This window comes from Drosophila arizonae, chromosome 3 (assembly GCF_054131065.1).
Source record: "Drosophila arizonae isolate 15081-1271.41 chromosome 3, UAZ_ARI_1.0, whole genome shotgun sequence".
Classification (NCBI taxonomy): Eukaryota; Metazoa; Arthropoda; class Insecta; order Diptera; family Drosophilidae; genus Drosophila; species Drosophila arizonae.
The window spans coordinates 15,307,121-15,332,637 of record NC_142923.1 but is presented as its reverse complement, the minus strand read 5'-3'; the positions used below and the strand labels follow the sequence as shown (position 1 = coordinate 15,332,637).

At 41.1% G+C, this 25,517-nt stretch overlaps 2 protein-coding genes across 2 annotated transcripts; one reads left to right on the top strand and one right to left on the bottom strand.

Moving 5' to 3' along the window:
• Positions 1 to 15,700: 15,700 nt before the first annotated feature.
• Positions 15,701 to 16,860, bottom strand: LOC149269724 (uncharacterized). Its single transcript, XM_089463944.1, has 3 exons — positions 16,703 to 16,860; positions 15,916 to 16,644; positions 15,701 to 15,860 (listed from the first exon to the last, which is right to left on the bottom strand). Exon 2 carries the CDS (start codon positions 16,618 to 16,620, stop codon positions 16,072 to 16,074), a length of 549 nt encoding a protein of 182 aa, XP_089320070.1. The 5' UTR covers positions 16,621 to 16,644; positions 16,703 to 16,860; the 3' UTR covers positions 15,701 to 15,860; positions 15,916 to 16,071.
• Positions 16,861 to 20,530: 3,670 nt separating this feature from the next.
• On the top strand, positions 20,531 to 24,759 carry sob (sister of odd and bowl). Its single transcript, XM_018004904.2, has 2 exons — positions 20,531 to 23,234; positions 23,917 to 24,759. Exons 1-2 carry the CDS (start codon positions 21,718 to 21,720, stop codon positions 24,344 to 24,346), a joined length of 1,947 nt encoding a protein of 648 aa, XP_017860393.2. The 5' UTR covers positions 20,531 to 21,717; the 3' UTR covers positions 24,347 to 24,759.
• Positions 24,760 to 25,517: the final 758 nt, after the last annotated feature.

The following is a 25,517-nucleotide window of genomic DNA, read 5'->3' as shown; positions in this document are numbered from 1 at the left end:
TAAAACAATAAATTTATTGAAAAACAGAAACGTATTAATATAATCTATTATTTTTAGTAAATCAAAACATATATATTAAGATTTAACAACTTTTATTTATACATTTATTTTATAAAGTTTTGTCTTATATACTTATTTTATAAATTAGTTTAACATGTACAAAATGTTTTTATGAAAACCGAATATGTGAAAAAAAAAAAATGATATAATTTATCAGATTATTTTTATTGGTATGATTTACTTTTAATTATAGTTTTTTTTTTTTTTTTTTTTTTTTTTTTAAATTCAAACTTAATTTTATTAATAAATATCCTTAAAGTTTTTAGAAATAAAGGAAATAATTTTATAATTTTGTTAATTCTGTTTCGCTCTTTCTCAGCATAGGGAATCCGCAACCTTTGCCCACGCCCCAAAAAGCTGACTCCATCTTCAAACTGTGCTGGCAACTGATGCAGCCCTGGCTCAATAAAATGAGCAGCCACCACACACACAGACACACATATACATATATACATTTTTGTATGTACATATATATACACGCACACACACACAGGCATAAAATCATGTCCAGAGCGAGTCTTACATGGAGCTGGGAGCCGACTCCGAGTCGGCTTAGCTGGCTTTTGGCTGGAGCCGAACGCTTTTCGAGAAATCAACGTCCAACGCGATTGTTCCCATGCAAGTTTCTACAAATATTTTTTTGTGAATTATTACCTTCGTATTTTTCCAGTTCGCGAGGAGTCAAATTGGTCGGCACACGCTCGAGGGCACACGCCATTTCCCACGGAGCGAGCATTTATGGCCGAGACTTGGCCAGCGGACTGACTGACTGTGGCAGCAGCAATCGCGAGGCAGTGGCTGTGGCGAGCCACCCTGCCCTGCCCTGCCCTGATCTGTGCCGTCGACCCATGGCCGCGGTGGCTGCTGATCACTGATCGAGGACATGAGCCATGAACCGTAGCAGAATTCGCTGCTGCTGCTGCCGATGACGATGCCGCTGCTGCTGCTGCTGCTGCTGCTGGGGCTGTGACATGGCCAGGCAGGTGGTAGGCAGTTCAATTAGGACCCATAGCTTCATATCAATGGACGCAGTCACAAAACTGTCAACTGGGCCACGTAATGCAGCATAATTGCCAACTGCAGCAAGTGTCCAACTGTCCAGCAATTCAAATAGCGAACGCATCCTGCTGGGAATTTGATGCCTCACACACACACACACACACACGCACACAGAGGCAGAGAGAACGGCCTACACCTTTGTGGCTAATGGGCCAGGCTTCCATTGGGCAACCGAAACCGAAACCGAGCCCGATCACGATCCAAGTTCAAACCCACGCACTTCGATGCGGTTTCTACTTGGTCTTTTAATTGGCTTGTCGCACAGAATGCGACAGAGACAGAGGAAGAGTGAGAGAAAGAAGGAAAGAGAGTGAGAAAGGAAGGCTTTGCTGTTAAGGAGCGTCATGTAACAGAGTCTGGACCTCGGCCGGGTTGTCACTGGCACCTTCCTGGGCCTGGGCTAATAGAAGTGATGTCGATAGCACTTAAACACGATATCCGTTTCAATTTGTTTGGATTCTTCAATTTAAAAGGTGATAATTTTCTACTTTATGGCCCTCGACATGTGGGCCACCCATAAAACTGATATCGGAGTAGTGCCCCGGCTCTCCCCCTCCCTCGCTCACTGTGTGCGGTGTGTCCCTATCCATATGCATTCAATACCGCTGAACTTCGAGTCGCAGTCGCAGTCGCAGTCGCAGTCAAAGTCAAACTTGGAGTTGCAGTTGGAGTTGGAGTTGGAGTCTGAGTTCTTGACGTCGTATCACTCGCTTAATTTGTTATTCGCTGGTTTTCACACTTGATAATTGTGGCTGCGGTCAGTGGCGGGCTGCAGGAAGGGCAGACAACTTACGGCAACCAGCAACAGCATCATCCTCATCAGTATCATCATCATCGTCATCAGCAGCAGCAGCATCATCATCATTACCAGTCGGCTGCCTCTGCCACTTTGTGTCGTCTGTGTGGGCAGTTTCATTGCTAGCCGCAGCTCCGGTTTATCGCCTCCGACCGTAGACCCGACAGAATGTCTAAATTTTTTTTGATTACCGAATCTCAGCGATTTTTATGCGTTTGCCTCACATAAAATACGAGACGCTGGCTACAGAGCAACGCGCTCCGTTTCAATGATCAACTAAATCAACAGACAATTAATTATACACTGAGCGAAAACTCTTCTTCAAATCACACCGTGTCCCATTGTCTCGATCTGGCTGATCTTGAATGCCCGTCAATACGAATGCAAATGCAAATGCAAATGCAAATTGCTTTTGGCTCTTATTTCATTTTTGGGTGGTCCCCGATTTTAATTTGCCTGATTTGCATAGACGAACTCAACTTTTGTCTTAGCTCCGATAAGCTCTTGGCACTCTTTAAAACTCTTTAATTCCTATTTATTTAACGACCCCCTCGTTGGCTGCTTAATGGCTCGCACAATGCAGTGACAACGATTAGCTGGCAAATGAAACACGTTTTTTACTTTACTTCAGATTCAACTGATTAGAGAACCTGAACAAGACATTGTCTGTATGTATGGGAAATCACAAGTGTCATATACCAATGTCTATCCCCATTTGCAATGGGCGTTTTCTATTATATTCTATCATTCTCTATTATAGATGATCATTATATTAAATATTCAGCTCTGTAGAAATTCTATCAATTGTTTAACCAATGTATTGATAAATAATAATGCATTGAATCAGTGTAAGACATTGATTTAACTGAAATTTGAGTTTATTTTGAATTAAGTTAATAATAATATATTAAAGAATTTATAATATTATTTTCTCTTACTCATTATCATCGATGTCGCTTTACTTTGTGGTTTTTGTCTTAGTCATCAAACTTTGCTGCTGCTAAACATATTATAGTTTATTTTTATCAACTCTTAAAACAAATAGTAATAAATTTAAAATCAGATTCAAATCAGCAATACCTAGTATTTGTGTGTCATTCGAACTGTTTATATATTAAATGAAGCAAAACTCTGAAACAAACTTTTCCAATTCTGATTTCTAAGGTTGATGGGCATTAAGAATTCTGTTTATAAATCTTTTTAATGTGTCAACACAATACTTATAACAAACAAAATATAATAAAAAATAAAAAATAAAAAAACAAATACTATAATGAGCTGAAATTAAATTTACATATATGATCGATCCTATATATCTAATTGTAGTCTAAGAAGTAAACTTAATCTTAGAAGTATTTTTCTTTTAGCAATCTGTTTAGTATATACGTATATAATTTTATAATTGCATAATAAGAACTTCAATTATTTTCTCAATTCCTGCAATCCCTTGATAGAGATGGAGAGAGAACGAGCCCTATCCACGTTTGTTGAGCAGGGGAACTGGCAATTGGAAACGGGCAACTGAAGAATTGGAAACGTTGGCAACGTTGGCGGCGTCGGCGGTCTCCTCTGAAAGGCTGTAAAAGGCTGCAAAGCACAATATGAAATCATATCACTAGACATGGCTTACAATAACAATCGCGGCCAGACACAGAGAGCCGGAGTCAGAGTCCAAGTATGACTGAGTGTTGTATGTTGATGTTGATGTTGTATGAGTTTTACAGTGAATACTCTCAACAGCAACAGCAACAGCATCAGCAACAGCAACAGCAACAGCAACGGTAACAGCTACAACAGCAATGTGCCAACAATGATATTAAAAATAACAATTGTCTTCAGTGGTCTTTAACACCCGCACCGCTGATAGACAACAACAACAACAACAACAACAGCTACAGCAACAACAGCAGTTACAACAACAACAACAACAACAGCAGCGCTTGAGTGGCATATAAAAGTCACATCGACAACTTCGATTGACTAAAGAAAATATTGTGTCGATGGTGCGGATCGAGCGCTCGATCGGAGTTCATAAAGCACCGAGAGCATTTTGAATACCTGAACAATCATAAAAATAATGACGCTGCACATTCCAAGAGCAGCAGCAACAGCAGTCGAAGCAGCACCAACAGCAGCAACTCCCAGCCAAAAAAATCGAAGCGATCCCGACTTGGAGCTCGAGTTGGACTTGGAGCTGGAATTGGAGTCGGAGTCGGAGCTGTAGCTCTGATGAGCTTTTGCTGGCAACACACAGCATGGCATAAAGCCTGCGAATCGAGGAGCCTGGCAACATAAATTAGTGATATGGCACATTATGTGCCCCATGCCCGATGTCTGCAAACAGCAGAGGAGTCTATGGCGAGGCGAGGTCAATGCGGCGTATGCGCAATTTGGGCATGCAAATTGAGGCGCTGCTGAGGCTGGCTGCGTCTTCTTCCAAAGAAATTTGCATCATGTTGTGATTAATGAAGCGACTGCCAGCACGGATCACTGACCAGCCAATGGTTTTCACTGACAGCTTATCAGAGTAGCGAGCTTCCCCCAGCCAAACCGCCGCCTCCTGCTCCGCGATGGCACCAGAGTCGAGCCAATTGTTGCCTTGCGTGTTCGCTGACTAAAGACTTCAATTCAGCTTCAATCATTTCATTTAACTGATGATGACGATGCGGCTGCCGCTGCAGTTGGTCATCATTCTACTCGCTCAGATAGGTTAAATGAGTATATCAGTTTCACGTTTCAATTTTCATCTGACTATATTTGGTATTCAAAAAATCTTCAGCAAATATTTCATGTGATTTTAATATTATATATTTAAAACAGATAAGAGATTTAAGTAAAGTTTTTAAAAGTAGAATCGTCTTTGATGCAAAAATGCAATATGTTTATTGTTTACCCTATATATTTCCGTTTATGACGTTTTTTAAACTGGCTGGGCGAGTATGGCTTAGTCGATTGCATTCAACTGAATATTCAGTTCTGCTTCAGCCTTTGCTGAGTTACCTGAGCTCAGTTCCAATTTTAGTCGCTCGACACGCAACTTCCATTTCGAGCGTTTTGGCTACCAGAGCCGAGGCACTTAACTACTTTATTGGTCCAACTGTGGCTGCGACTCCTTCGCACACACCTGTGAAATGACAACAACAACAGAAGTTATTCAGCTTCTTTTAGAGTTTATAGTTTAATGAGCCACAACACACATTAGAATCGAGAGATTTCTATGTCATAAGGCTCGTAAAAGAACGGTATTTTATTGAGTACACAAATGTGAAATAAAAAATGAAAAAAAAAAAAAGATTTCTAAACGCCATAGCCATAGATCGACACATATCGCACTTCAGCTAACCCATAATAACCCATTTTAATTGACCATCAAAACGAAAAAAAACTGTAGAGAAAAAGATGAGAATAGCATATACAATAACCAAAATGAAGAAGTGGAGTGGAGGGGGTGGGGCTGGGGCTGGGTCGACAACTCTCATATCATTTCAATGGGTCCATGTGGATGTCTATGGCCGGGTGGGCTATAAATTTTGTATCGGCATTTGCCATTGTGTGGCCGACGATATTATCGGGCGTGGAATTTATCGTGCCATGTGGGGGAGCCATCAAAAGTGCGACAGAGATAGAGGAGCAGACAGAGACAGAGAGAGACAGAAGGCTAGGAGTCGCAATATTTCATGGCTGATGGATACGGATGTGATATATCGTAGCACAAGCGGGCTGTGATATATAGGCTCATACAGAGCTGGGCATAAATCAAACAATGGGCGGAGAAAAAAACCCAAAATATCGTATGATGTGCTGTAGGTGCTGTTGTTTTCCGGGCGGGCCGGCTCGGTTAAGGAAACAAGTGCACAGCACATCACCACAACAAAGAGCTATAAATTGGTGGTGGAATCAAATCGAAAAGGCGTTGAGAATAGTTAGCGATGATACTGATCTAAGCGAGTTCAAAGCGGCGGCATGTTTAATCAGAATACATACATATATTAACGGAATTGAATCTTTTGAAATGAGATCAGGGTACAAATGCGATGATCGGATAGAAGGAATTCGAAGAACTTAAGATGTTTTAAAATGACAGCAGTTGAAAACTGAAAATGTTTATAATTGAATGATTTTTGGATAATCATTTATAGATAATCATTTTATTTATAATAAGGTTTTTTTTTTTCAAATATATATAACATATGTATTTAAAAAATACAAAAGCAAAAATGAAGTTAAATAAAAACACAAAATAGTTAAATCTAGTCAAAAGAATAAATAAATAAATAAATATTGCTTATAGAAACCTAATATTTATTAATTTATATTTTACCTTTGATATTTTCTATTCGAACAATGGATTAAAGTAACATATCTATTTAATAAATATTTAGATTAATTGATTAATATTAATATGTTTAATACTAATATGACGATCAGTCCATAATTTTTCAAAATAATAAAATTTGTAATTTAAGCCCTATAATGTAATTGTAATTGTACTTTTAATAATTTTAATTATGTCTTTAAATATCCAGCAATTTATAATTAGTAAGTTATATTTAATTTTGTCGGTAATGCATATTATCCATTTATTATTAATGTAATTAATCATGCATTAATTAAATTGTTATATTATTATCATTAATGAGTTACATAACAAAATTATGACTTATCTAAATATTTTTTATGACAATAATTGGGCTATTTAGTAAATATTTAGGAATTTGCTAAGATATCAAAATATTTTAATTACTTAAACAAATTGCACTGCATCAATTTTATTCATGTATTTCATCACAATAAGTACTGCATTATTTCTCATAAATTATTTCAATTATTAGCCTCAGTCAACTGTTGAACTGTGAAAGTTGGCTTGGCTTCTGTCGATTCAGTAATCAAAAGTCGAAACTAAAACTTCTCACACTGCGACCGTTGCACGCGCATGAACTGTGACCTCTTAATGGTCATAAAAGAAAAGAGGGACCGAAAAAGAATCAGAGAGAGAGAGAGAGCGGGAGGGCAAAATGATGTATTCAAATTCGCAGGCGAATGCGAATGAATAACAAACGATGCGGCTCGATAATGTCGGCAATAAAACGAATGCCAACTGAAAGTCTCAGACAGAACTTGGAGCTGGTAGTTGGTTGCGCTTTTAAGCCTTTTAAACTTCAATCAAATTTCTCAGGATTTGACTGCCAGAACAGCAACAACAACAACAACAGCAACGGCAATGGCAAGCATAAGCCACGCTTTGGATGGATTGTAATTGGGAGGAGAAGAATGCGTATAGCGAGAGCGGCGAGCACCTTTCTTTAAGAGAGGTTGCCAAGACGATGATCCTGTGTGTGTACATGTGTGCGTCGAGACAGCTGTGTGTAAAATGCCAGCACGTAAACGTTTCACATGCAAGAGCTAACAGCATTTGGATTTGATCTGCCTGAATGCTACCAAAATTACCAGACAGCCAAAAAGTAAAAAAAAAAAGAAAAGAAAAATGAAAATAAAGAAGAGCTCTGGACCAACAATACGAATATGTTTATGGCTATGCGAAACACCGAAAAATTCTGCTGATAAAAGTCCACCGTAGCGGTAGACGATCGCATATATACAAATTGGCTGCAGCCATTAGTCTCGAGAGAGTCAAGTTAAACGTTTTAGTGGCTGCGCTTAAGAGCGCTAAGGGTAATTTTTCACTTTGCTGCAGTTTCCAGTTTATTATGGCATTATAAAGCAGATCTCCCATCGATGTGCCCTTTCCTTGGCTGCCTTCTTCTTCCCACACATATTCCCACAGAATATATACCTATGGGCAGCTATTGAATGGGATTCCAGGGAATAAGTCTGCAGCTATCTACTATTTGGAAAACAATTCGATTAGAATTGACTTCTGTCGAGTGCTCCGACTGCCCCCTCTCGCTCGGCTCAATAAAATACTTTCACATAATTTCCACAGAGAGTTGGAAAAATTGAGAGCGCTTCGTCGATAACAACAATAAGCAACATTAATTGTTTGGCATTGTGCGCATCCAGCTGTCCAACAATGGGCAGGGTACGACGACAATGGATCTCGGTTTCCATGCGATTCCGACTCCTACACAAGTGTCTTCGGCTTTGTCAGTATTTCACGCACTTTGTAAGTGGTTAGATAATCCATTGTTTATGGCATCTAAAAAAAGAAGAAAAAATAAAACACTATATACCGAAACCCGAATTTCGAAAATGGGAAAAATGTTTCGTCATTTTGCCAGCCAGTCTGAAGTCGAGTGTAAAAAGGGGAATTCGGTTCGCTTCGGTTCGCCACAAATTTGAGTTACTTTGCAGACAGTCAGGCAACAGCGCAGCCTCTCTTGGGGTGTCCAAAGAAGAGTTGTTCTTGGTCATCGAAGATGATTTGCTTATGTATTGTTTCTCATTTGAACAAATTAATCGCAACGCCATCGAAGACAACGAACTGTTATGGCTACTGCGTGGGTAGAAAACCTAAATTTAAATCAAATTTAATTTTGTTTGAGAATTTGTATTTTGAAATATTTCTCTGAATATATATGAATAGGAATATGTATGTATATTTACAAATATTTAATTAAAATTAAGTTAAAATATTTATCTGAATATGAATATATGCATATGTATATTTATAAATATGTTATTAAAATTGTTACATTCAATTTAATGTATTATTTATTTAATTATATTATTTAAAATGTTTATGTATGAAATGTACTCCATTTGAATTAAATATATTTTAGGACTCTTCCAAAAATTTTTATATATATTCTGAAAAATAATATAAATCATAATACAACGTCTTCTTTGTAATAAAAACATAAATATATCGCTTTCGCTTTATTTTTATATAAGAGCGCAGCAAAATGGTTATAATATACAACGATAGAAAATTCAGGCTAAGATTTACTACTGCAGCTATAGATCGGCTTGAAGTCCTTTACATTTATATTTTTTAATTTTTATAGAATACTTGATTTTTGTTTGTTTGTTAATAAACGAATTCTAGCATCAAAGCCAAAGTGATGGGAACTACGTTGAACACTGAAATGATCTATCAATTGATTATTAATTCGTCTAATTGATATAACTTGATTGATCTTGCTTCATAGCAATATCTAGGCAATACGTTCTCCCATTTCCCCTCCACATATGTAACCCTCTCCCTTTATAGCCAAACCTGAAAACCTCATCAATTTTATTCGACAATCGGCTTGAAAGCGTGTAAACCGAACCTATTAAGAGCCATCAGACGAGCGAATACAATTCAAGCTGAATGGATGCGCAACAATTGCATTCTGAGGCGTTTTAACAGAATAACAACAATAACTAAGCAAACCCAACAACGACAACGGCAGCCGTCGAGAAATGAAATGAAATCAAATGATGTGTATAAAAATGAAAATAATACAAAGATAAATAACAACAACAGCAACAAGGCAGCAGCAGCAACAACAATAAGATATACAAAACTCGAAACAAAACCATATAATAATAAAAATCAAGAAAAATAACTACAAAAGCGCAAAGTATCTGTGTATCTGTATCTGTCGATGCGACGGCGAGGGCGAGGTTGAAGTTGTGCTGTTGCTGGCGGCGCTGCTGCTGCGACTGCTGCTGTTGCCGATGCTGATGCTGTTGCTGCTGCTGCTGCTGCTGCTGCAGACAAGCGGGAACGATGGCGACAGCCATGGACAACAACATGCGAGACTCTTAACCTTTGACGCCCGAACAATGAAGTGGTTAAAAGCAAGACATTAACACACAGACTTACAGGCAGCAAACATAGCAACATAACAACAGCAACAACAACAACAACAATAGAGAGACTCGAGCTCGTTGCCTGGATCTGGGCTTGGGCCTTGTGTGTCTGTGTCTGTGTCTGTGGCTGCGGCTATGACTGTGCCTCATAGAGCAGAGATCGAACTCGAACTCCAGCTCGAGCTCTGCTGTGCTGTGCTGGCTTGTAGCACTTGAGTGGAATGACAGAAATTAGTGAAATTTATTATTGATATCCACTTGAATTTATAGAGCAGCGAACAAAAGGCGTTGTTCGAAGTCGCAGTCGTAGTCCGAAGTTGATGCTGATGTCGATGTTGCCCCCTTTACCTGCTCTCCCTCTCTCTGTCACTCTCTGTCTGTCTGTCTGTCTGTCTGTCCGTCTCTCGCGTTTCATATAAAAGGTGCATCTTTGTGGCGTCTCTCTGCAGCAGCAGCGGCAGCGGCAGCAGCAGCAGCTGCTGCAGCTGAAAAACAAAAATTGATGGCATTGCGTTGCGATCTAATGCGTGTGATAAACAGGTTCAGGCTATGCGCCGTTGCACCTATGCGCAGAAGGTGTCGCTGCGTATAAATTATGAGTGGAGAAACAATAAAATGCACAACAGGCAGCAGCGCTAATAGACGCTAGATAGAAAGGCCGCTTTGCTCCAAAGCGACAGACATGGACTGGGAGAGAGAGAGAGAGAGAGAGGCAGAGAGGAGAGATTCTTGCAGCCACCCAGAATGATGATTGCTGCGGACAGGAACGACGACACCCGCAGCAAGCATTCGTTCGATCGATCGATCGCATTTTTATATAAAGTGTATTTTCCAGCAGTTCCGAGAAAACTTGAGCGCCGCACAATAGAGTTATTTAGAGGCCCCAAAGTTATGGTTATTGATTTGAAATATCACACGATGTGAGTAAGGAGTGCGTGTGTGCGTTAAAATAACAGGGCAGCCGAATCGTTGTCTACTCACTACATGACAGAGAGACCCCCGAGAGCAGACTTGGCAGGTTCTTGAGAGCACAAAAGCCGCCGTTGCACACACACACAATACACACGCACACGCACACACTTACAGATGGATTGAAACTGAAGGCTTCAGCTCTTCCAGCTGAAGTGCTATGGGCGAGTCGCGAGCTCTTGACAGACCCCTTGTGCTCGTGCCCTGTTTCAAATGTTCAGAAATTGTGGAACCTTTAATTAAACGGTGGCCTAAAATATGCAAACGAGTCGAGACCGACGCTCGACCGTATGCCAAGTCCAAGTCCAAGTCATAACTCATTTTCTTTTCTTTTTTTACTTTTGTTTTTTTTTCCCCTCCCTGCACCGACGGGGCTACACCGGCCCATGGGCCACTTTGCATACTAAACGGCGCACGCCCCACTTTAAACGCATGCCGAAGACGCGTCTGCAGCAACGACGTCTTCGTCTTCTTCGCTCTCGTCCTTCGGGCGCTTTTTCGGCAGTCAGGTGGGAGTGACCATGGAGTTTTTTCTCTCAGTTTTTTTTAGTTAGTTTAGTTTTTTTTTTTTTTTTTTTCGGTGCGCTACCGAAAGTCTCCAGGTTTTTCGCTTCAGCAGATTTGCATGCGCCAGTAGAATATTTTGATTATGGCTTCGAACCGCAGGAAACTCATTTAAAATCGATTTATGCAAGGATTAAGACTCCAAGAGAGACTGAGAGAGAGAGAGAGAGAGAGAGCGAAAGAGACAGACAGTGCGAGAGAGAAGGAGAACCTCTTGCCCCTGTGGCACGTCCATCATGCAAGCCACAAGTTAAGAAATTAGTAAAACTCATTTTTGCATTTTTAGCCTCCGGGCTTAAACTTAATTCGGAAGCACAGCAGGAGGTTCTAAGTAAATAAATGTGCCTACCCGGCCTCCATTCGTTTAATTTGCATTTTATTGCACCGGAGCCAGTCGGTGCTCGACTCGACGAAGTCTGGGGGAAGTCTCGAGCCAATTAAGCGTATATTTGCCACGCTTTACAGCTTTGGACGGCAATCTTCCTGTTGCCTTGTGCCTGTTGCCTGGTGCCTTGTGTTGCTCTACTTTGGGCAGGCGCAGCTAAAAATGATTAAAGGCCATCCCGATCCAGACAGCCGTTTATATTAATTTCGCTTTGTGTTCCGAGCACCATCGCACCAGCTCCACTCACAACAGTCCTGAGAAATTGAAAGTGAATGCCGGGCAGCAGGAAATGAGTTGCCAATAGAATAATCATAACGCACCATAGGGGGTGGACGATCCACCTTGATCGGGCCAAAAGCTGGTCACACAATCCATCGGTAGGGTAGTCCGTGCATGCATATTCTTCATTCCATATCCGGCTTACAAATGGCAGCTAAAATGTAGAGGTGTATGTATTGATGGGCTAAGATGGGTCCAGGGATACTTAGAAGCCAAATTCAAGAATCTTAAGATATTTATTTACTTATAGTAAAAGGGGCAAAATATTCCGCTATTAAGAAATATCGATGAGTTGACGCGAAGAAGATACGTGAAAAGAATTCAAAAATATATTGAATATTTATTGAATAGACGACTATACATATGCTCGAAATTTTAAATGCATGTAATGAATTTAGTTTTAGCTTAGGAGTCTCTCTCTCTAGAGTATATTAGAAAATTTCTGCAGTAAGAAGAGTGAAATATCTTTATAGAGTAATGTAAAGCGGTTTCCCGGCTTTTTACACTTTTTTCTGATTTCCTATTTTGGAACTTAGTTAATTTTCGAGTTTACTTCAGTTTGCTATCCCGAGTCTGTTGATAATTTGCTGCTCTCGTGGTAAAGAATTCCAAAAGGAATTTCCTTTAGGTATATGCAAATGTCTCAACTTTTTTGTCTGTCTCTCTCTTCCTCCCTTTCTCTCTCTCTCTCTCTCTCTCTCTGTCTCTATCCCTCTCGCTCTCTTTCATATGTCTTTCTGTATCAATCCAATTCTATCAACATTGTTGTGATCGGTATCTTTATATATCTGTCTGTTATTTTATATCACTTTCTAAAAATTATATTATCTCACAATTCTGCATTTCTCACTATCTTTCTCTATCTGCTTTATTCCCTCAATCTTTATAAATGTCTCCCTCTTTTTCTGCTTGTTATTTCTCACCTCTCTTCCCCCTCTCTTCCAATTATAGCCTATTACTAGACATGTATATGTATGTCAAACATGACTATGCTGCGATGCCCTCCTTATCCCAGTTCCATGCGAATGCAATTTGAAGTGCTTACGTTCTGCTGGCTGGTGTCGATGTTGACCCAATGCGAATGCGAATGCAAAATTGAAATTTATTTCTTTCTCACGTAGTCGCCTCCGTCATTAGCTCAATCAGAGAAACGTTAAATCGCGTGCATCAATTTGGGCATTTAGGCATTTGGCCAATGAGCACGAATGGCGCCCCATTCGGCAACCGATTCCCATTCCAGCGATGCCAATTCAGATTCAGATTCAGATGCCGAGTGCCGAGCGTCGACTGCCGAGAGGTATTGGAACAAGTCGGACGGACACATGTCCACATCGGACTGATGGCCATGCCAAACGTTCAGCGATGCACAGCGAAATGCTTTGGCTGTCACTCAGCTGGTGAGTGTTTCGAGTGCGGGGGTCGAGCACACTCTCACATCATTCAAGCGGGCAGTCAGTCCGTCCGACCGTCCGTCCGTCCGTCTGTCAGTCGTTGTAGCCACTCAATAATTCGGCAGTCGACGTACACTTCCTTCTACTTCTGACCCAACCGACAGTCGCGAGAAAATTGCAACAATTTTCCATTGATGTTGTTGTTATTGTTGTTTTGTTGTTTTCTTGCAGTTTGTTTCATTACGATTTGTACCTCAGTTTGTTTGCAATTAATTGACATTCGCAATGCCCAGAATCGCAATCACAATCGCAATCGCAATCGAGAGTCCGAGCTCACTCTCTCAGCTCTTATTTGGCCGGGCAAATTATATTGAACTGATTCCCACGACGCTTTTGGCCAGATGGCTTCGATTTGATTTCAGTCTGTCCTTAGCTGTATTTCGTGTTGTTTCTGGTCGAAGGCATGCAAATCATTCAGGGAATGTTTGAGGAGGGGCTAGCACAAATGCTTCACATTCGCACTGTTCGCCTTCGCCTTCGCCTTCGGCTACGGCTACAGTTTCGATTCGGTTGGTTGATTCTGGCTCGGCTCTACTTGGTCGTAAATCACTTTCAACTGGCCAACAGCCTTTCCCAATTGACAACTCTGCTTAAGGAATTAGTTAGCATTTTGATTGGGAAGGTGTTAGAGCATGAAACGGCTGCAATTCAAAATATGACGATCGGTGTATAGAGCGGAACTGCTCCTCAGATAATAGCAGATGAAGTTATCAAAACTATTAGCTCATAATATATAGTATATTATATATGACTCAACTTATTATTTACTTTATATGTAATAATATTAGTATTCTATTACTTATACAAGTATGATAGACGATTCAACTCAGATTTACAGATTTTAACAATTTTATTTCATATTGAACTTGTAGAAAACATAGCTCTCCATTTCCATTACGTTTCGATTCGTAGACACTTTTTATTTGCCCAAGATCTTTGACCATGCGCCAGCTCATTTGTTGTTTGCCTACTCGGCTCAAGAACAATGTCAATACACAACAACAACAGCAACAACAACAGATCTCAAGTGTCTTAAAATTGATCAACGGCACGGATCAAAGAGCAACATATTAATATTTCCTAATCCATTGTAATTATGATTTCTCCCTCATTGTTTGTCATAAGAAATGTTGTTGCCTTCAACAAAAAAAAAGCAGCCGGCCCGAGGCCGTATTTTTTATTCTCTCTCAATAGATCAAATTACCAAGTGAATATGTCAATTCCTCACGAAAAACGATAAGAGATCTGCGTCACAGCTACGAAAGATAAAAAAGAAGAGACAAGAGAATTGTAAAGCAAAATCCCCAAACACTAATTGTAATGGCTGTGCGTGCCAACCACAAAGTCGACTACCAGGCCGCCTATTTCAGCAGAACTGACAAAATACAACAAAAAACGGGCATAAAACTAATGATAGTGGAAGAAGGGAGAGCTGGGAAGAGGGCGATGGCGAGGCAGCGCCTAATCTGGGCCTGCAACAGGGATTAGTTGGCCCAATCAGCGGCAACGCCTGCGGCTAATGAACAGCGGCTGCTGCCACTGCCACTGCCAACGGTTACCAGGAACTCGGGAACTGGACAACTGGGCAACTGGGCAACTGGGAACTCGGCTGACGCCCCTGGTAATTACTCGTACCAATAAAAAGTCCCGCCAAACAATGGCAATGGGTCGCATTTGGACTCGGCTCGACGAGCTCCAGATCTCCGATAGGCGATCTTATCAACTGCCACATGAGTGTGTGTGTTATGACTTTTACTTTTCTTTGGCTTCGGTCGCGCGCACCGCGCCAAATCAAAGCAGATTATAAATTCGATCGGTAAGATGACAAGCGGCCGCAGCAATCAAAATCAAATTATGAGACAGCAGTCAATAATTTGACACGACAAACCAGAGATACAGGCGCGATGGAAGACTGACGAGATCACACGCCGAAAACAGCTCAAAGGAGTCTATATATTTTGAGATTTCCATGTAAAATAGGAATCTAGATGCTTCGACATATGTTATTTGTAATTTGATTGAAAGTGAATTTAAATTGACATTGACTTTAACATTGACTAGGAAATATGTGTATCATATACTTATATGCTTCATTTGAAGCTTTCTTCTTATTATTAATATAGAACAGTGTAAAAATTGTATTGATTTGTAGATGTAGAATCATAAGTATTAAATCTACAGTTAAAACAGATTACTAATATCAACTATAATTTTATATATATATATTTTTATTATATAATTTAATGTATTTTATATACTAGTTATTTATTGTATATATTATCATTGCACATTTTGAAGGTAATTTACCAAAAAAAAAAATCTAAAAAAAAAAAAATTAACTAAGTATGAAATAATAAATTTAAAAAAAGTTTGATCTTCAATTCAAGTTCTTGTTTTTTTTTTTTTTTTTTTTTTTTTTTTTTTTTTTTTTGAATATACATAGTATATTATGTAAAGAGACAATTGGGGAAAAATCCTTTGGTTTATGAGGTCCTTGAATTTGCCTTAGATATCTAGCCGACTCCACCTCTGTCGAATACTGCAAAAATAAATAAACTTAATTTTTATATAACATATAAAACAGTTCTGCTTACAGTTTATATTTGGTATACAGCGTGTGACTTTGTAGTTCAGTTCCTGAAGAGTTCCGTGAGAGCTCTAATTATCTCATTCGAATATTGACGAATTAATTAATAGTATATTATATATTTTATATTATATTTTATATCAGTTTACTGTCTCTCTTGTTTTTACTTTTTTGAATCATCTCCTTCTTTCTTGTTTCTTTTTGATTTATTTTTTTTCTCTTCTTCCTCTTTTTCGTATTCTTCGATGCGCCGCTCCAGCACATCCACGTCCAGCCACATAAGCGTGGCGATGTTCCAGCTAGGCGGCGGATCGTTGTTGATTACGGCCATGAGTCTCTTCAGGCGCATTCGATCCTCCTCGATGGACATTTTGCGCCTCTTTCGCATCGTGGCATCCAGAGTCTCCAACACCGACTCACACTTGACACGCTTCTGTACACTCCTGTGGGTCTGAGATGCCTTGTTCTTGGTGCCCGGCTTGCCCATCTCAGCGGCAGGCACATCCTCGGGCAAATCCGGCTTTTTCTCCTGCAGCGCTTTGGGCTTGGGCTTCATCGATTTCTTCACATCATCGAAACTTTCTTCCTGCATCGGCTCAGTTTGCGTGGAAACCGTCTTAGTCTTAGGTGCCACAGGCTTGGAAGTAGATATCGAACGCAAAAGGTTTGTTGTGGTCGCGTTCTTATGGGCTTTACGTTTTGGTCGTTCCATTTTAATTTTCACTGTAAATAGTTACTAAAAATGCGTATGCTTTCTCTATACGAACTTTTGATTTTATTTTATTAAAATTTACCAAAATTCCTGGAAATTTAATTTAATTTTTAGTTTTTGATAGTACCTCTCACAGTTGTGAATTAGAACTGACTGCAAACAAATTGTATTCTTCATCTCTTCAAGGAATTGTCAGACATATTTTCAAGGCTAACTTGATGCAAAAAGTTGTAGGCAACTAATTTATCTATACTTTTCCATATGTCATATCACACAATTTAAAGCATTTCCGTTAATTTCACCTTTTTTTACATAATATTAAAATATTTATATAAATTTCTTATTGTATTATTAAAAATGAACTGATTATTATCATTATTTAAAATTTTATAGTTTGTACTCTTATACAAACTTTGTAAATATAAGAAAGCCAAATATGGCAGTAATTTGCATTCAATTAACTGCATGTTCCGTTATTTTCAAGCTGCCTGCATATAAGAGGCCTTGTAAATATTTAGTATATATAAATGAATATATATATGTACATATATATATTTGTAAAGCTTTGCGACATTTTGTTTGGCTCTTGGTTTTCAGTGAAGTTTGTTGTGCTCCGCTCGCCTGTGCCAGTCCCTGTTCCTGTTCAAGTCCCTCTGCCCGCTCTCTGCTCTCCGCTGTCCAATGTCCGCCGCCCGCTGCCCGTTGCCGCTCATGTTGCCTGCTATGTACAACATCAAGTTTTATCGCTGATCGTGATCATGTAATTCCAGCCCACGCATGCGCGCACAGCGTTAAGGAATCAAGTTTAGCGCATTCTTATTGCCGATCTGAATGCGCGCCTTTCGCTGTGACAGATGGTGTAAGGCTGCAAGGCATTCCCGTGCCCAGACCCAGGCACAAGCTCGGGCCCAAGCCCATGCCCATGCCCAGGCCCAGGCCCAGATGCAGCAGACGCAGCAGACGCAGCATCAGGCTCAGAGTCGGAGACGGCGAATGGAGCCCGAGCCGAGAGTCGAAGACTTTAGCGAACGACTGGTTTTTGTTTTTGTTGCTGTTGCTTTGCTAGCCGAACGTTCTATATATGTATGTAAACTGGTACTTGAAATTTGAAATCATGTACCATTTGCCTTGAGTTGCCAGCGCCTGGATGTGGATCTGATCGTCGATCGTGTCCCTGACAGAGCGGCACAGGAAACGCGCATTTAAAAGCGCGACTATCGAAATATAACGACATTAAGCTGCCTCAAAATAAGATAGAGGGAGATAGAGTTTGTCAAAGAGGGACAAGAGAGAGAGGGAGAGAGAGAGAGAGAGAGTGAGAGCAAGAGAGGAAGCAGAAGAGCCATTTAAAGGAAGCTTGTGTCAATACGAAATACGAATATACGAAAGCCCCATGGAGTTTGCCTTGGAATGCAGTCGATCGCTGCGATTTCTGCGATCGCTAATCTTTTGAAGGCGCCGACGCCGCACAGATCATCATAAGCGAACGTTTGGGCGCACTAAGCGACATAATTGCTACCGTGGGATGAGACAGACGCAGAGACAGAAACAGACGCAGAGACAGATCCAGAGCCGGTGGACGTTGAGTGTTCGTCTTCTTCGGGCAGCTCAGCTCAGCTCAGGTCCAGTCCTCGATCATTACCAGGCGCGCTCCTAATGCGCTCCAATCAAACACACACGAAACGAGCGTATGACATGTTTGTGCATTATTAATCATGATAATATCTGTATAAATGGTAGAAAAACTGTGCATTTGCCCCGCTGCCCACTAAAGCTCGCTGGCCAAATTGCAATTTAATGCAAAAATAAATTGCACCGCCGACCGCAAACGTGAAGCTCTCGAACTGAAGCCGGATCTGACCAACCGGCAGCCGGAGCAGGCAGCTCCCATGATTATTGGTCATTTACTTGCGCCGTTTAGCGCATTAAAATTCATGCAGCATCCGAGCATCTCTCCGACTCTGACTCCGACTCTGACTCTGGCGAGTCCCACAGTTCAACTTTTATGCATACAGAAATAATTGACAGTTGAAATCTTGGACGTGTAAGTGTAGACCCAATCCCAACTTTGCGTCTGGCTCTTGCACAATTCTGGGCGTTCGACTTGCAGCTGTGATTCTCTCTGCATCTCTGTGACTGCATCTGTGTATGCGTCTGCGTCTGTGTCTGTGTCTGTGTCTGTCCTTCTGCTTATCCCTGCAACTGCAACTGCATCTGCATCTGCATCGGCACTCACAGCTGTGGGGCGTGTGCTTTGCTAGCTGCAGCTGCAGCTGCAGTGGGGGGCAGCTGGCATGCAACACACACATTCGTTGGGGGTAGCGCCTACGGCCCCATGAAATCAACGCGTTCGCTAATGGGCAACAGCTAGCAGGTTATTACACTGAGAGAAATCATTGCTGCTGATCTTAAAAGTGAATTTTTAATTGTGAGAAATATTTTTAAAGCGGGTCAACTATTTTTGCAGCTCTGTCAAAAAATGAGCAAATAGCCTACTTTATATATTGCAAAGATAAGAATTGTGGCGATATACACTTCACGGGTGATTCGCCGATTTCTAGTGAAATATTTTTATAGCTTCTTTATATTATACTGAGAAATCCAAGTGGCTCAGTTTGTATAAAAACAAAATTAGATTGTTAGGGTGTTACTTAAATTTTTACAACTTTTGAATGCTCCATTGTTATATATTTTTGGGCATAAGGAATAACAATATCGGCGATAAATAACTAAAATATGTAAGGCGAATATTATTATGCTCTTGTACACTAGTAACTCTAGTAACTAGTTAGCTTTAAGATGATTTAAGAAGCTCGAAAATTTGAAATTTCCAATAGACCCATTTAGTTATAATACTTCTACTTTTACTACTACTACTTTTGCTACTACTAATACTCCTGCTTTTATTACCATTACTCCTACTACTACTATTATTAGTATTACTTCGTATACGTTCCCTGATACTACTATACTTTTGCTACTACTAATACTCCTACTTTTACTACTACTACTTTTGCTACTACTAATACTCCTACTTTTACTACCATTACTCCTACTACTACTATTATTAGTATTACTTCGTGTAAAAGAAATGTGCTAAAAAAACATTACTACCTAAATTTGTGATAAGCGCAGATATTTTGAAGCATACAAATAATTCCTACTTAGACCTTCAACTAATTTAAAATGATATTTAATTAACATATTTTTTCTCTAGTCTAAACGAACACTTAATCAATCAAGCATTTCCATTTAATTAACTTGTTTTCATTACAAACTGAAAGCGAATCAATTGACTCGAAGCGAGTATTTATTCCTATTCTACATTAATCCCAAATCAACTCCCTGGCTACGAGGGACGCATCGTCAAGTGCAAGCAACGACTTTAACTATCGCTCAAGGCTATCAGCGATTTGTTCGGATCTCTCGAGCAAGTTCTCGAAACAGGCCCCGTGCCTGGATTTGGGCATACAAATAAAATGATATACTACATAATTGCTACACAAAATATATGTATATAAGTTAAGAAGACGAAAGAACGAAATTAAATAATTCAGCAAGGCGGAGGAGAAAGACGACAATCAGAAAGAAATGAGAAAAGTGAAACTCATAAACAAATGCAGCAACGAAATTGCCAAAGCTAAGTAAATAATCAAACAAGAAATGGCAAATTATGTGCACAGCAACAACAACAACAACAACAACGGCAGCAATAACAGCAATCGCAGCGATTACTTCTAAAGCAATTGCGAAAGAACACCCACTCAAAAATAAGCGTTTGCCATATTAACAACAACTGCGAGCGCCAATAACCGGTTAGCATTTGCTGTATGTGTGTATGTGATCGCGCTCTCTGCAGCGAGTGTGTGTGTGAGTGCTCAAGAGATGGCAGCGCCGAAACGTGTTTCGTTTGCAGCAGCTACCAACACCTGGCTGCATTGCACTCACGCTTTGCTCTCACTCACAGCGCGCTCTCTGCTGTGTGAGCGCGCTCCCTGGCTCTCGCTCTCCCACTCGCGCTCTCTTACTTTTGCGATCGTTTGTCTGTTGCGCTCACTCAGTGAAGTGTGCTGGGCGTGTGCGTGTGTGTGTGTGTGTGTGTGCGAGCATGTGTATTTGTGAGAGACGCGTTTTTTGGTCAGACGAAACGGCAAACGGCAACAAGTGAGCGCAGGTCCAGGTCCGCGCGCCGCTCGCAGAGCAATGGACTTTTAGTTATTCCGTGATCTTTTACCAATATTGTGCAGCGCACACGGCACAACGGCTGATCGCAGAGCAACAACAGCAGCAGCAGCAGCAAATCCGCCCCTGGTTTCAATCAAAAACAAATAATACGCACATTGCTATATACATAAATAGTTATTAACGGAAGTGTGAAAACTGAAATCGATTAAATTGATAAAAAACAAATTATAATAAAACAAAACTTTAACTGTGTTTGAACTCTCCTATCGCCAAAAGTTCTCTGTGACAATAACGCCCACATTATCAAAACTTTTGTTGTTCTCTGCTGTGGGCCAAGCTTGAAAGCTTTTGCAGCGCGTGTGAGACGTCATTTGATCCACTCGCTGGACGTGTGCCTGCTGCTCCTACCCCAACCCCCATTCGTGCTCGTCTCACTATTGCGGTTGTTTGTTGTTGTTGTTGTCAGCAGTGTTTTCAGTGTATTTTGGTGTTTGTTGTTTTCATTTTGGCCTGTTTGCCGTTTGGAACGTCAAATTCGATTTTTATGACTTTTGAAAGCGTGACTAAGGCGTGATTTATGATGGCGTGTGGTTTTTAATATTCATGTGCAAAGTCAAAAGCCACGAACCAAGCGCAGCAGCAACCACTAGCCCAGCCAGCCAAACAGCCACACTCAACCTGCGTAGGTGCGCCAAACAATAAAAAACAAATACAACAACAGCAACAACAACAACAACAACAACAACAATAAAACAGAAAAGCAAATTTCAAAGCCAGCACCAATAACCGGACAACAACAAAAGCAACAACAACAACAGCAGGCGTTGCATCTCTGGTGCCCACGGGCCAAGTTGCTGGCTCGATATCCTGCTGTGTGTGCGTGGATCAGTGGATCAGTGTTTTGGGCTTTTTATGGATGCAGCGAAGCAATTGACTGCCGCTGCTGCAGCTGGCAAGCACGATAGCAACAACACCACAACCACCACCACCACCACCACCACCAGCAACAACAACAATAACAACAACGACGACACTATGCAAACATTGCAACAACAACAGCAAGGCAATACAACTACAGCAGCAGCAGCAGACGCCTGTAATACGTCAGAGCCGCCAGAAACAGCAGCAACAATTGCAGCCAGCAAAAGCAACAACAACAATCAGCAAACAGCTATGACAACGACAACAGCCAGCGTTGAACAACAGCTCAAAAAGACAGAAGTTCAATCAACAGCAACAGGCAAAGCAGCAACAGCAGTAGCAGCAGCAACAGCATCTAGCGCAACATCAGCAACAGTTGCTGTGGCCAGCAAGTCGAGTGCAGCAGCAATGGCCGCTGCAACGGCCACAGCAGCAGCAGCCACCAATGACTTGGCAGCAGCTGCTGCTGTCGTCCTGTCGCTGCAGGGCACCATGGTCAGCAGCCTGCAGCAGGCGGCATTGCTGCCGGCCAATTCAGCAGCAGCAGCAGCACTCAATTTGCAGGCGCTCGAATCCTATTTGGCACTGCAGCGACTCACTGGCAAATCGGATGTGTTTCGATTTAGTGGCAGCAGCAACAGCAACAGTAACGGCAACAGCAGCAGCAACAGCAGCGGCAACAGTACCGGCAACAGCAGCAACAACAACAGCGACGCCGAGCAGAATGCGACATTGCCCACACTCATTGACATTTCAAGTATTGAGCTGAAGTCTAGTTGCTCCTCCAGCGCTTCAAGCGTCTCAGCAACTGTGACCAGTTCACCCAGCAGCAACCATAACAATAACAACGCCAACAATAGCCACAACAGCAGCAGCAATAGCAGCAACACTAACAGCAGCAGCAACAATAACAGCAGCAGCAGCAACAATAACAACAACAGCAGCAACAACAACAACAATTGCTCTTCTAACACATCCAAGTGCATTCCGCCGTTGCCCTCAATTAGCACTGTGAGCGCCGCTGTGGCCGCTGCTGCTGCCGCTGCCGCCGCTGCAGCCAATCAGCAGGCGGCGCTGGATTGTGCCACAGCCGCCGAGCTGGCAGCCGAGTGTGAGCTGCCGCTGCTCGACGGCGAGGATGCGTTGTCCTTTGAGGCTGGCGATCTGGACAGCAGCTACGGCAGCTTCATCTTCAATCCCAGCAGCTTTGGGGCCGCCGATGCGGACACTTCCCTGCACTCGCTGCAGGCCACCATGTACCAGGACAAGCTGAGCGTCATGGCGGCCAGCGCCGGCAGCGGTGCAGAGGATGGGGCCAACAGCTCCACAGCTGCCGCGGCTGCTGCCCAGCGCTCGAAGAAGCAATTCATCTGCAAGTTCTGCAATCGCCAGTTCACCAAGTCCTACAATCTGCTCATCCACGAACGCACCCACACGGACGAGCGTCCCTACTCCTGTGACATATGCGGCAAGGCCTTCAGGCGTCAGGATCATCTGAGAGATCATAGGTGAGATAAGAAGAAGCAAACATTGCCGATTGTATAAGGGAATGGGGATTAGGCAAAAAGTAAAGTTTTATTAAAGCTCAACGGACGTATTTCCCTACTTCACGAAAGTATTTCGTAATTTGAAAACTGTATTCAATAACTTAACGAGCGTATTTCACAACTTGACGAAAGTATTCACAGCTCATCAAATGCATTCATAAATTAAACAAAATCACGTTAAAAGTTTGTGTAATCAATTTACGACTTAACGAAAGTATTTTAAAATTTAACGAAGGTATTTTATAATAATCATTCACATTTTATGCAACAGTCTGGTACTTGACGAAACTTAACTAAATTTATTACAACTTTTTAAAAATAAACAAATTTATATCAGAATTTATCTTAAATTCGACTTACTTTTAGCAATTAATTTAAGCATTTCAGCGCTTGATAATATTATCTACTAGTTTCGTCAAACTTTATAAGAATATCTTTACTTCCTCTTGCGAAATCAACACTGCAGGGTTTGCATGGTAAAAATTGGATTAGAAAGAACTTATTCAGATTAATTATGATTAATATGAAGATCACTTCAGTTAAATTCGAGTAAAGATGAACCCAGAATGAAATGATTCATTTATTTACATTTTCACATTTTAATAGCTTTATCTCCCTTTCGTCTGTTCCCTTTCGCCATCAGGTACATTCACTCCAAGGAGAAGCCCTTCAAGTGCGCCGAGTGCGGCAAAGGCTTTTGCCAGTCGCGCACCCTGGCCGTGCACAAGATTCTGCACATGGAGGAGTCGCCGCACAAGTGTCCCGTGTGCAATCGCTCCTTCAATCAGCGCTCGAATCTGAAGACCCATCTACTCACCCACACGGACATCAAGCCCTACAATTGCGCCTCCTGCGGCAAGGTGTTTCGGCGCAACTGTGATCTGCGGCGCCACAGTCTGACGCACAATCTGTCGGCCACGGGCGGCATGTCCGGAGGCCTGGGCGATCTATTCGGCGGCAGCAGCAACGGCTCCAGCTCCGATCTGGGCCTATCGATGGTACTGCCCAATTCAACTGGCACCGGATCCGCTGGCTCAGCCACAAGCCGGGACTTGGTGGCCGTCAGCGAGTAGGCCACTGGCAAATCCGACTCTACTCAACGTATCACGTGTTGTGACCTCCCAGTCTCTCAAGCAGGGGAGGCGCTATCTCAATCTCATCTGCAGCTCTCAAGAACTCGAATCCCTCCACAATGTGTCTGATCTGTGTTGCTCGTCTCGTGGCCTCCAAGTTGCTTACAGCTAACAGCATTTAATGTAGTTCGTAGTTCTCTTTGTGTCTAGACTATATGATTAAGCTAATGATATTTCCTAGTTGGTAATTTATTGGATATCTGAAACATAGAAATATATATCGAAAGTTTGACTTTATTTGGATATACAATAATATAAAATATATATATATATATAGATGTATGAGTGAATTGTGGACTCTTATCGTATTATCGAATAAATGATATAGCCTAATGGAAGTACTTAAAAGAAAAGTTTTTTATTATTGAGACTTTGGGTATAGGTGAGAGAGGTTGCTCGCATAAACTTTACAGGTAATTAATATACAGAATCATAAGAATAATAATTACCATAAAATAAATATGCTATAAAGACAATTTGGAAAATAGAAAATATACAAGAATGAATCCGAATTCCAGAACCTTTACATCAGATCTCTAGAGATAAATTTCAAAAATATATAATTTCACGAATTTAAGGAACTTTGTTATTATTTTGAAATGTCGATTCCTAAATTTTTATTGGCAAACTCTATTATTAGATCATTTAATTTAAATAAATAAAATAAATAAATTCAAATCAATGAAATTTGTATCCCTCAGCTCAAGGAAAGTACTTTAGTAGGAAAGGCTTACTTCCCAGAAGTGAGCCCGATCTTGGGAAAGGAAATGAGTTAACAAAACGGAGCTCAGGACTTTCTTTCAGTTAAGATTACAAAGGAATTTCCAGCGTATTCTCGAGTGCTGAGAGTGCTTCCTGTTGCGCTCCTTTCGTCTGGAGATCTGACCTCGTTAGCATGAACCCCCACCCACCCAAGCTGTGATCGCAGTTCTAGTTTCTCACACGTAGTTAACACTGTTTGCACACTTGTAGCAAAACGAAAAAGAGAAATCAAATATTTGTAGCGATGTTTATCGCTCGAGTGCCAACACGGGCAATTAATGTACCATTAAGGCGTACACTCCACGGCCGAACAAGCCTTTGACAACCGAAACGACAACAGACGGGCCCT

Coding starts and splice junctions, on each gene's coding strand:
- LOC149269724 (XM_089463944.1), bottom strand. CDS start 16,620: ATGGAACGACCAAAACGTAAAGCCCATAAGAACGCGACCACAACAAAC.
- sob (XM_018004904.2), top strand. CDS start 21,718: ATGGATGCAGCGAAGCAATTGACTGCCGCTGCTGCAGCTGGCAAGCAC. Junction 23,235..23,916: donor GATCATCTGAGAGATCATAG/GTGAGATAAGAA, acceptor TTTCGCCATCAG/GTACATTCACTCCAAGGAGA.